Consider the following 12,056-nt stretch of genomic DNA (forward strand, 5'->3'; position numbering starts at 1 on the left):
CCAAGTCCGAGCTTCAAGTGTGTCCATTCCCCCGGAGGTGCGCATCGCACTCATTGTCTGTGCATATGCCCGTCTCCTCCTCCCCCTCCCCCTGCCCAGCATCCAATACGTGTTATTCTTATATGTGCACTTAAGAGTATGGAAGATTGTGGGGAGGCTGTGGAGGGAATGCCTGCTTTTGCGTGAAAGCAGAGAGGGCGCCTCGTTCCAGGAGAAAAATTCCTGCCCTCAGGAGTTGCCTGTTGGCTAGATGAGAGCGTGGCAGCCACAGGGGCCTCAACAGATATCTAGCGGCTGAAGGAAGAATCAAGGGAATGAATGGCGGGATGAGTGAAAATGATAACCGAAAGAGGGCCAGGGATCCAGGAGGACAATATGATTTCATGGGGTATGAAAGGGAAATCAGCTTAAAGAGGGAGCGAGAGGATAATTAAACTCAAGGTGCGGTGCAAGAAAAAAATCAGAATGGAATGTGAGGAGAAAACTGAATGTAGGGCATGGAAGAGACGAATAATGGAATTGAGCCGGGGGGGGGGGGCATAAAATCGCGTGTGGGGAGTGAGTGAATGCGGGAGGTTTGGAAGAGATTTGTTGAAGTGGATACCAGGAATAATAGCTGGGTTTGGCAGAGTACAGGGTGACACATGAGAAGGGAGTGTAGCAATTGTTGAAGGGGGCATGGGAGTGCATGTATGCGACTGAAAGTGGGCTCTGTGGTAGAGTGAAGGTAAGCAGGGAGAATGATGAATCGATTGAATGCGTCCGGGCCCCATGATGCTGAGAGTTTCTTGGGAGGAGGCTATGCATGAGTGGGGCTTCCTGGAAGGAGGCGACTTGAGCAAGGAGGTCAGGGTGAAGGTTGGAGAAAGCCACGGGAGAAGAAGGGAGGGGGCGATCTCATTCCAGCAGTGAGCAAGACAGAGAAGAAGAATCCAGCCACCTCAGATAGGGTTTTCCAAGGGCAGAGGAAGTACGTTGGGGGTAGGGGATCATGTGGCCATTCTGACCTCCGCTCCTGACCCTAGAACCATGGAACCCAAAGAAATACCTGCTGTGCCCTGCTGCCCCTCTGACTCCGAATGCACCACAGGGCGTGAGACTGGAGCCCCGTGGGGGATTGAACTTGGCCCCAGAAGAGCTATAGGTCGCTGTGACCGCTGCCACAACCATGGCATCACTACCCAAATCAGGGGCCACAAGCATTTCTGCCTCTTCCAGGCCTGCAAGTGTCACAATTGTGCCCTCTTCTCGTGAGTATGGTGTCTGAGACGGGGAGGGGTCAGGCCTCCTCTAAATGTGGCTAACCTCAGACCTGCAATCCCCCACTTTAGGGAGAACCACAGGATCTTCCCTGCTGTGAGTGCCTTGAAGAGGGAGCGGCGGGCTCGGCTAAAGAGGCAACTGGCTCGAGGACTGCTAAAGAGTATGGCTGTCCCTCTCAGAGCTCACGCCCGTGTGAAGAATTTGGCCGTGGAAGCAGGAGTCCTCAGTGAGTGTCTCTGGCCAGGGAGGGAGCCTGAGTTTGGGCGGAGGAAGCATGAAGCATGAGTAGTTCTCTCACCAGTCCTGTCACCAAAGTTCGGTGTGGCCTGGGGCGAGTTACTCCCTGGACCTTAACTTGCCCAAGTATAAAACATCATCAATGTTATCTACCAAGTGTTTGTCAGGCGGAGAGATCTGGGGGTTCGAAAAGGTCCACGGTGAGGTGAGACCTGAGACTAGGGGTGGGTAAAGAGGGGTGGGGCCTGCGGGAGGGACGGGGAAACGAAGGGCTCAGCAAAGCTGTCCCTGGTCTTTCACAGCTGGGAAGGAGAGCAACGTGCTGCAGCCTGAGGCCCACGTCCACACAACCCCCGGGGAGGTAAGGAGAGTCCGTGGCCAGCGGGGGAGGCTCCCACCCAGTCACTGCCCAGACCCCTTTCACTGTGCCCCAAAGACATGGGTTCCATCTGCGACCCTGCCACCAACTTGCCTTGTGACCTTGGGAAAAGTCACTTCCCCCTGGGCCTCAATTTCCCCAGTTGCAAAATGAAAGGTAAGACTGGCTGGTCCTCAAGGTCCTCAGAGCTCTGACGTTCTGGACTCCTGTCCTCATCCTGGAACATGCCCACACCTCCTCTTTCCATGGCTGGCCTGGAACCTGACTCCCACCTATGTTCTCTGCCTCTGCAGGAGGGCTCCCCAGGGGCTCTGCTGCTCGGCAAGCCCCCAGAACCTTTGTCTGTGCCCCGCACTCCAGCGACCTTGGAGCAGCAACTGATGGTTTCTCTTTCTGGGGAGCCCCACGGGCCCCCTGCCCTGCCCAGCACGTGAGTGGAGTGAGGACCATGGAACTGGCTGTGTCTTGTGTGCCCAACCTTGTGCTTGGTGCCATGGGAGACAGGAGGAGGAGAAGGGGGAGGAGAAGGAGGAGGAAACAGGGAAGGAGAAGGCAGCATCTAAGACTAGCAGGCAAGGATAGGGCTCTCCCAGCTTTGCCATTTCCTATTTGTGAGACTTTGGACGAGTGACTTTACACGTCCGAACCTCCATTTCCTTATGGGTGTACCGGGGACAATATTCTATACCTATAGCACTGGAAAGAGGACTGACGCAGGCCTGCCACATAGTAGGCCTCCAACAAATGAGGGTTGTTACTCCACATGAAGCAGATGGACGGGATAGAAGGTCCTGCTGACAGGTGGAGGCCATGATGGTGAAGGCCACAGAGGCCCAAGGGAAAGTGCAGAGGCCATTAGAGAAAGCTTCCTGGAGATGAGCCAGACTTGTCCTTCAAGACTCATGGGGATTGGGCAATACGGAGGCGAGAACCAGTCCCTGAACAGGGACAGCAGTCACATCTCTCCAGGTGCTTTGCGGATTAAAACACAGACACCTGTGCTTTCCCATCATCTTCACCGTTGCCCTGGGAGGAAAATGCTGGCAGGAATAAGTGTCTCGGGAAAGATATAGAAATAAGAGGTTTGGAAAAGAAAACAGGCCAAGCAGGAGAAGGGACTTGCCCCAGCTACAACGACTAACGGTCCAGCAGGCATTGGGATTTCCACATCCAGCTATTGCAAAATCCTGCCCCTCTCTCTGTCTACTGGTAGTACGTGTCTGTCGGAGGATTTAATCCCCTGGCCTCTCCTCTCCTTGTTTCTAGATGCTCAACTCTGATCCTCCAGCCCTGTGCCACCCTTGACCCTCTTCTACTGCAGCCACAGGTCCTGGGAAAGTAGTGGGGTCCAGAACCCTGGGAGGGGCGGAGCTTAGCGGACGGGAAGAGCAGAAGGCCCTGGGAGGCGGGGGGCTCGAGGGAACTGGGGGCTGAAGGGGCACTTGTCGCATTGGGAGGAGGTATGGTTTCCAGTGCCCATTCTCTCACGCCCTTTCCTTTGCAGGCCCCCAAAGCGTCGGACCAGGCTGCGATTTCTGCCTCCTTAGAGTGGCAGCGGAAGCTGGAGGCCGCCGAGGCTCTGCTGACCCTGAGAGACTCCTCCCAGGCCCCTTCTGACTCCACCTCCGTGAACCAGCCCTGCGTCCCACCAGGTAGCTTGCTCCTTGGAAGGAGAACATGAGGTGGGGATAATTGGGAACAGGGTGGCGGGGGGAGGGTGCCTCGTGGTAAGCAGGTTCTAACTGGGAAATCGGGGTCGGTAGGTTGCACTTCCGTGGGGCCAGGCACCCAAGCTCCTCAGTCCGACTCTTGAAATGGCAGTCGAGGGCTGTTCAGTGAATCTGCAGTTTATTGAGCTTTGCACTGAACAGCAAATGCCCGGTGCCCTGATGCCAAGAAACAAGGAAACTGAGGTCCCAAGAGTGGCAGGGACTTGCCTTAGAGCACGCAGCATCTCAAGTGGAGGAACCAGGTCTCCTGACTCCCAGCCCAGGGCTCTCTACCCAGACCCCTGCAGTCTGCTGCAGTCTGGGGACGACATACAGAGGTGGCAAGGGTCTGGTCTGGAAGGAGATCTGGTTCCTGCCTGCAGGGAGCTTCCGGTCTAAATGTGGAGCCTGGATGCCTTGGCAAGCAAGCTGTGTTTTCTGGCTAAATCTCAATGATGGAGGAGCCGTGAGGAGGGATAAACGCCTGGGGAAGCTCTGAGGGATGGCTAGGCATTCCTCGACCCAAGTGGTGGATGGGGCATGGTGTGTGAGTGAAGAAACACCCCTGGAGGGACTGCTGGGATAGAAGGGGACGAGGCTGGAGAGGCTACAAATCACGGAGGTCTGGCAGGCCAGGCTTAGGAGGCTAGACCAGCAAGTGTGGGTGGTGAGGAGCCAGGGAATGTTTCAGAGCTAGGGAGGAGAATTTTCAGAGACCCTGGGCTTGACAGAAAGAGATGTGGTGGTTGTGATGGAGGGATGGTGGGGGCGGGGGGTGGAGGCAAGCCTGAAGACGGGGAAAATCAGAGAGGAAGAGGTCCGTACAGTAGTCCAGGTGACAAACTTTGGTTGGGTGGGACACACAAAAAAGGGGAGAGCTGGGAGCGGACGTGGATGTGACCTGGCTCTGGCCCCTTCCTTTCTGTCTACAGCTCCTGCTGGAGATAAAGGACTCCAGCCTCCCAGCCCCTCTCTCCGCCCCAGGCCAGCCAGCTCTGTCTCGCTGCCTATTGGACATCTGGGCTGCATCTCCCTCTTGAGCTAGGAGCCCAGAGGAGGAGGCCTCAGTAGAGCACTGCCTATTTGGAATCCTGTTTCTGAATGTGCAAAATGGTTAATGTTCAAAATGCTTAACATCTTTTTTTAAGCCTTCAGGTGTTTTATAAGCTTTCAGACCCTTTTTATTATATGGGGCAATTCCTTGGCTGAGGGTGGATATTCTCGTACCTCTATCCCTTACTCCTTTGGATGCTGGGGCCTTTTTATGTCTCCTATCATAGCAGGATTGTGCAATCTAAGTTGATCAGTCTCTAAATGGGGTTCTGTGTGAATTCATATGCCAGAGTTTTTATTTGTCTTGTGATTGCAGACATACCTGTGCACTCATGTACGTATCCATGCATGTGGAAACATAAGAATGTTTTCACTTTGTCTCTAGGTCTGTGTGCGTGAACAAATAATAAACCCTTGTTGTTGTAAGGCACTGTGATATATGGGTTGTTTGTTACCACGGTATGACCCAGTAAGACTATAGACTATCCTGACTGTAACGGACTTGTTCAATTCATGTCTCAAAGTGAGAATCACCCCGCTCAATAACTGGGATTTCTTCTTAACGTGGCTACAGAAGAAAATGGTAGAGGAAAAAGAGTAGGATATTCATTCATTGAGCAGTTAAGTACCTACCCTCTGCCTGGCATGGACCGTTTTCAGTCGTCCAGAGGGCCACAAGTTGCAACACCTACAGGATCAAGCAGATCGTGTAAACGAGTAGAGCAGGCCCGATGGGCTCTGGCCAAAGTGACAGTGCGTGCTCTCCCTAAGGCGGCAGCTGGTGCTTGGCTCAACTGTTGCCATGCAGGAATGTGGGCTCGCGGTTGCCAAAGCGACTGGCTTTCAGAGAAGATGGGATTCCAGATCTCTATGTAAGATTACCCAACTTATAAACCTTGGCTCAGGTTCCTTTTCGAAGCCCCATATGTGGGCCAAACCAAACATCAATGAAGGATAATTTTGGTGAATGGAATGCCAGTTTTATTGTAGTCCAATGTGAACTTTACAGTGGGGGAAACTGAGGCCAGTCAGGACAAGAAGAATCAAAAAAGGGGGGAACTGAATTAGACTCAGATCTTACTTTGGAAGGACCCATGAAATATGAGGAAGAGTCACTACCTTTTATTTATTCCGCGTCACCATACTAAGCACATACAGCCTCGCAACGACTCTGCAAGCTGAGCATTATCATTGCCATTTTACCTATGAGGAAATGCACTCAAAGAGTGAGAGTGACTTGCAAAAGTGTTTTGGGGGAAATTTTTAGCCAAAGATCAGGGAAAATTCCCTTGTCTTTACCAGGCCCTGAATTAGCTAATAGTTAACTTTTTTATAAAACACTGAATAAAAGGTTTAAAACTTGATGTACCAGACATCAGTCAGAAGGGTTTTTTCTTACTCAAGGTGGTGATCAATCAGATCTTTCTTACCTGCACTGGTTTCTCAGTCCTCCGTTGATGTTGTAGACAAATGAAGAACTGGAGACCCTCAGCAGGCAGAGAGAGCTCAATTGTACATGCCTGGATATGGACTCCTTCCCATGCTGTCATCTCCTTCCTTCCTTCCCTCCCTCTATGCTACCCAAGGTGATCGATTGTGATGACATCCAGTTACAAATTGTCATTTCCTTTTTGAGGCCTTGAGGAGTCAGGATTCTTATATTCTCAATCTGATGGCAGAGAGCAAGACTGAAGCCCATCTCATGCCTTCCTTCCTTCCCTGGTTTGGTACTTGAATAAATGATTCCTCTTCTCCCAGTAACAGATGAACACATCCACACATTCCTGGAGGAAGGAAGCAGTGGTACCTGGAAAAGGACTAATACCTTGCTATGCAATTGTGTTCTAGGCACACCACAGTTCCACAGCTGAGTTGGGTAAAAGAGGAAAGATATTTTGCTTAAAGGATGTAGCATGAGAGAGGGAGGTAAAAAGAAATAAAGAGATGGATGTTGGGGGAAGGAGTGAGACCCTTTTCCCTGGGTCCTTTCATTTTTCTGATGCCCACTGCCATTTCCACGCAGGGCTTTTCAGACCTGACACTGGCGCCAGACACACACACGCACACACACACACACACACACACACACACACATACACACGTTGTTCTGTAACTTTTCCAAAAGTCTCATAATGATGTATTTTTGGCATATTAAGACATCTTTGAAAATGTTAAATATCAAACCTCTTTGCGTACTTCCCTTTGTCACGTACTACCTCAGCTCACAGATTTAAAACATCACTGTATAGAGTACTGTGAGTTAGGTCTTGACTCTTGTATGTTATATTACGACATTGGTTAGATCTGAGCATATCCACCACATCGGAGCATCTGTAGAGTGGATCAGTTTCAACCAGGAGTGTGTAGCTAAAGGTTTAACAACTGGATCTCGGGGTGGGGGTTGGGGAGGGAGTTTGGAGGAAATGCCCCAAGTTGTCACATTTGCTGATTTCCAGATACCAACTTGACATCAATGAATGCAGAGTTGGGAAGAGGTGTGTTTTCACTATTCAGGTACAATAAATGTCAATAACCACAAGAACACACATAATAGCAAAATTTGGAAAATTAATTAGGGATCGATGATTTTTGAGCACGTGGTGTGTCTGTTTTCAGTGTAATGAATGTGATTGTTAGTTTATGTAATTTAGTTTTCAATAATGGCTGTATTTAATAACTGGCTCACAAAAGCCCTGAAAATCTAACAGTCAGCTCTCATGCTCCAGTAAGGGCCAGCTCAAGCCTCCCACTGCTTTCCACCCTTGCCCAGAAAGACTCCTCTTCCAAAGTAGATCCTGCTAACGCTGCAGGGCCATAATGGACTGCTACTGCTGGTTTCTGACCAAGGAGAGCCTAAAGTGTGTGTTAAAGTGTTATTTTTTAATAAAAAATGGAAAGAGCTGGGACAAGTATCGAGCAGAAAGAACAGTCAAAACCATTTGTGTGGGAATGTGCATTCTTGGAGGGGGCCAAAGTTGGGTAGAGGTGAGTGGTAGGGACATCAGAATAAGCAAAGCCTACACAGCGCTGTATTCCACAGATTTCTTAAAGGCTAAAGGAATGGGGGCAACTGGTGTTACCTAGCCATTGGACCTGTATCTCTCAGTAGAGAGATGGACGTTTATTGTACTCTTTCCTCCTGCTTAGATAAATGCTGCATAATCTACATAAACTTCTCCAACTTGCCTTTTTTTAACCTAAAAATATATCCTTGAGTCTGCTTGCTCACCAAGGTGAGAACAGAGTTATTTCAGGGAATGGATGTACTGACCACACTATAATGCATCTCGTAAAGCCACGGGTATAAAAAATGTTTCCAAAAGCACTGCTTGCTCCCCATGTTGAGAACTGTGTCATTTCAGTGGACGGGTGTGGTAGCCACAATGTAATACATGTAGCAGAGTGGTTAAAGACACGTGAATAAAATCAGTTACTAAAAGTGAAACAAAAAATCCTTGAGATCACTCCATAGTGCTCTGTAGCGACATCCCTCATTCCTCTCCACAGCTAGAGAGTGCTGGAGTGGACCTACCGTATTTCACTCACCCGGTCTTCTATTAATGGACACTTTGGTTGTTTCTATTCTTGCTGTTACAAATATGGCTGCAATGAATAGGTGTGTGACATAGCCTTGGGTAATTTTTATCACTATATCTTTGGGATTGATTCCTAGGGCATGCTAATGCTGCTTAAAAGGTAAAACCACAAGTTATCTTGCTCATTACTGTCAAATCCCTCTTCAGAAAACATGTACCATTTACCTTTCTCCCTATCAATATCTGAGAGAGGAAGTTTTCACAGAGTCTCACCAGTACTCTTACGAGATTTTTAAATTTTCCCATCTGGCAGGTGATAAATGATATATTAGTGTATATTTTAACCTGCATTTCCCTTGATATGTGCAAGGTTGCACATCTTTTTCATATGGTTAAGAGCCTTTCCTGTTTTCTCTTCTTCTTATGTACTATTAGTTTATATTTTTGGCCCAGTTTCTACAGGGAATCTGGCCTTTTCTTTTTCCCCCAAAACAGTTCTTTGTATCTTAGGGATGTATTAGGACAGTTACCTTTTTCTTATGATATAAGTTGCAAATATTTTTTCCTGTTTGTCATGAATATTTTTACCTTGTTGATGGCATTTTGTTTCATTGTTTTTGCCATGCAAAAGCATTTTATGTTTATTTAGTCAACACAGACACACACAGAGCACTTCAGCAATGATAGCAGAATACAAATTTTGCTCAAGTGCACACAGAACATTGTCCAGGAATGACCACATATTGGGACACAAAACAAGTCTTAACAAATTCATGAGGCTTTAAATCATACGAAGTAGCTTTTCTGATCACAGTGGAATAAATCTAGAAAAACTTGAAAATTCGCAGAGATGTGAAAATTCAGCAACACAATCTTATACAACCAATGGGTCAAAGAAGATGTTGCAAGGAAGATGTTGTAAGATGTTGCAACTTACAAAATACTTTGAGACAAACGAAAATGAAAACATACGTAGCAAAACGTATGGAATGCAGCAAAAGCCATGGTAAGGGGCAAGTTTATAGCTGTAAAAGCATACACAAAGAAAGGAAAGATTTCAAATCAATGAATTAACTTTACACCTCAAGAAACTGGGTAAAGAAGGACAATCTAAATTGAAAGCTATGGAACGGAAGGAAATAACAGAGATTAGAGTTAAGAAAAATGAATTGTGGAATAGAAAAACAATAGGAAAAAAAAATCAGTGAAGATAAGAGTTGTTTGTTGGAAAAGATGAACAAAAATTGACAATCCCCTGGTTATGTTAACAGGAAAAGAGACAAAGGACCCAAATAACTAAAATCGGAAACCAAAGTGTGGCATTACAACCAATGCCAGAGGAATAAAAATGATTATAAGAGAATACTATGAACAATTGTATGCCAACAAATTAGATAACCTTGGAGAAATGGATAAATTCCTAGCAAAACTGAACCTGTCAAGATTGAATCACGAAGAAGAAGAAAATCTAAACAGACCAGGTAGGGAGATTGAGTCAATAATCAAAAACCTTCCAACAAAGGAAAGCCCAGAAGCAGATGGCTTCACTGGATAATTCCAGCAAACATTTACAGAAGAATTAACACCACTCCTTTTGAAACTCTTCCGAAACATTGAAGAGGAGGGAAAACTTCCAAGCTCATTCTATGAGGCCAGCATTACCCTGATGCCAATGCTAGACAAAGACACTACAAGAAAAGAAAACTACAGAGCAATATTCCTGGTAAATACTGATGCAAAAATCTTCAGCAAAATACTAGCACATGGAATTCAACAGCACTTTAGAAGGATTACACACCAGGACCAAGGGGGACATATTCCTGGAATACAAGGATGGTTCAATGTACAAAAATCAATGTAATACACCACATTAACACAATGAAGGACAAAAACCACACGATCATCTCAATCGATGCAGAAAAGGCATTTGACAAGACTCAACACATTTCCACGATGCAATCGCTCAACAAACTAAGAATAGAAGGAAACTACCTCGGCATAATAAAAGCGGTGTATGAAAATTCCAGAGCTAACGTTACATTCAATGGCAAAAGAATGAATGCTTTTCCTATAAGATCAGGAAAAAGGCAAGCTGCCCGTCCTCACTACTTCTACTCAACATAGTACTGGAAGTCCTAGCCAGAGCAATTAGGCCAGAAAAAGAAAAAAAGGTGGGGGAGGGGCGGCATTCAAATTAGAAGGGAAGATGTAAAATTAACGCTGTTCACAGATGATTTGATCTCCTATGTAGAAAACCCTCAAGATTCTACAAAGCCGTAACTGTTTGAAGAAATCAAATCCAGCAAAGGTGCAGGATACAAAATCAACACACAGAAATCAACTACATTCCCATACACTAACAATGATCAATCCAAAAATGATATTGTGAAAACACTTCCATATACAAATAGCATCAAAAACAATAAACGTTATTTGGGTGATGGAAGCACTAAAAGCCCAGACTTCGCTAGTGCACAGTATAGCTATGTAACAAAATTGCACTTGTACCCCTTAATTTATGCAAATAAAAAATGATAAAATAGTTAGGAAAAAACCTAAGCAAAATGGTGAAAGACAAGTACACTGAAAACTACAAAACATTGCTGAAAAAAAATTAAAGAAGACACACAAAAAAGGGAAGACATCCCGTGTCCGTGGACCGGAAGACTTAATACGGTCAGGCTGTCCATACTACCCAAAGCAATCCACAAATTCAGTGAAGTTCCTATCAATATTCCAATGGCATTATTATTACTTTTTGTCAAAAGAGCAAAACTTATCCTCAAAATCTTATGGAATCTCAAGGGACCCTAAATAGCCAAAAACGATCTTGAAAAACAAGAACATATTTGGAGGACTCACACTTCCTGATTTTGAAACGTATTATTATGCAAAGTCATAATAATCACAACAGTCTGGCACAGGGACAAATAGACCAAAGGAATAAAATAGAGAGCTCAGAAATAAACCGTCACCTATATGGTCAAATGATCTTTGACAAGGGTGCCGAGTCCACTTAATGGGGAAAGAACAATCTCTTCAACAAATGGTGTTGGGAAAACCGGATATCCACATGCATAAGAATGAAGTTGGACCCTTACTTTACACCATACATAAAATCTTACTTCAAATGGATTAAAGACCCAAACGTAAGTCCTAAAAGTATAAAACTCCTAGAAGTAAACATAGGGGTAAATCGCAAGACATTGGACTTGGCAATGATTTCTTGGATATAAGACCAAAAGCACAGGCAACGAAAGCAAAAATAAGCAAATGGGAGGGACTACATCAAACTTCAAAACTTTTGTGCATCGAAGGACGCGTGTACAGAGTGAAAGGGCAACCTACATAATGGGAGGAAATATTTGCAAATCACATACCTGATAAGGGGTTAATATCAAGAAGATATAAAAACTCCTGCAACTCAACAACGAAAAATTTCTAACATGATCAAAAAAAGGGAAAAGGAACTTCTCTCCAAAGATGATATGCAAACGGCCCAGAAATACAGGATAAGATGCTCAACGCCACTAATCACCAGAGTTAAAGGATGGTACAGTGACTTTCCAAATCCCCTGTACTTTACTGATAACATCACTTACTAGCATGGTATTTGTGCCACATTTACTGAACCAATTTTGATATATTTACAGCTACAAATTTTAATCACTCTGCTAGCAAACCCTGGATTTATTTCAAACTGAGAAGGACAAATTCGCATTGTTTCCAAATGTAAGGACGTTTAAAAAATGATCATTTTAATACGTAATGAAAACAAAGAGTAATAAAGAGAATAATATATGTAACACTACGCTATGTGGGTTAAAATACACACATTTCAGATAACAATGCCCATTTTGCAAGAACACATCCAAAAAA

The 12,056-nt window shown here is 45.7% G+C and overlaps 1 protein-coding gene across 1 annotated transcript; it reads left to right on the plus strand.

Moving 5' to 3' along the window:
- Positions 1-1,339: 1,339 nt before the first annotated feature.
- On the plus strand, positions 1,340-5,071 carry LOC105826174 (doublesex- and mab-3-related transcription factor C1-like). Its single transcript, XM_012664096.1, has 6 exons — positions 1,340-1,489; positions 1,803-1,861; positions 2,173-2,309; positions 3,146-3,206; positions 3,384-3,531; positions 4,521-5,071. The coding sequence occupies exons 1-6, from the start codon at positions 1,426-1,428 to the stop codon at positions 4,631-4,633; spliced, it is 582 nt and encodes a 193-aa protein (XP_012519550.1). The 5' UTR covers positions 1,340-1,425; the 3' UTR covers positions 4,634-5,071.
- Positions 5,072-12,056: the final 6,985 nt, after the last annotated feature.

Source organism: Propithecus coquereli, unplaced genomic scaffold (genome assembly GCF_000956105.1).
Source record: "Propithecus coquereli isolate 6110/MARCELLA unplaced genomic scaffold, Pcoq_1.0 Scaffold86, whole genome shotgun sequence".
NCBI classification, from domain to species: domain Eukaryota; kingdom Metazoa; phylum Chordata; class Mammalia; order Primates; family Indriidae; genus Propithecus; species Propithecus coquereli.

What these genes read in the sequence shown, in the direction of transcription:
- LOC105826174 (XM_012664096.1), top strand. Translation starts at nt 1,426, where the DNA reads ATGGCTGTCCCTCTCAGAGCTCACGCCCGTGTGAAGAATTTGGCCGTG. An exon ending in CTCTTCTACTGCAGCCACAG is followed by an intron (nt 3,207 to 3,383) that starts GTCCTGGGAAAG and finishes TTTCCTTTGCAG; the next exon opens with GCCCCCAAAGCGTCGGACCA. An exon ending in CCAGCCCTGCGTCCCACCAG is followed by an intron (nt 3,532 to 4,520) that starts GTAGCTTGCTCC and finishes TTCTGTCTACAG; the next exon opens with CTCCTGCTGGAGATAAAGGA.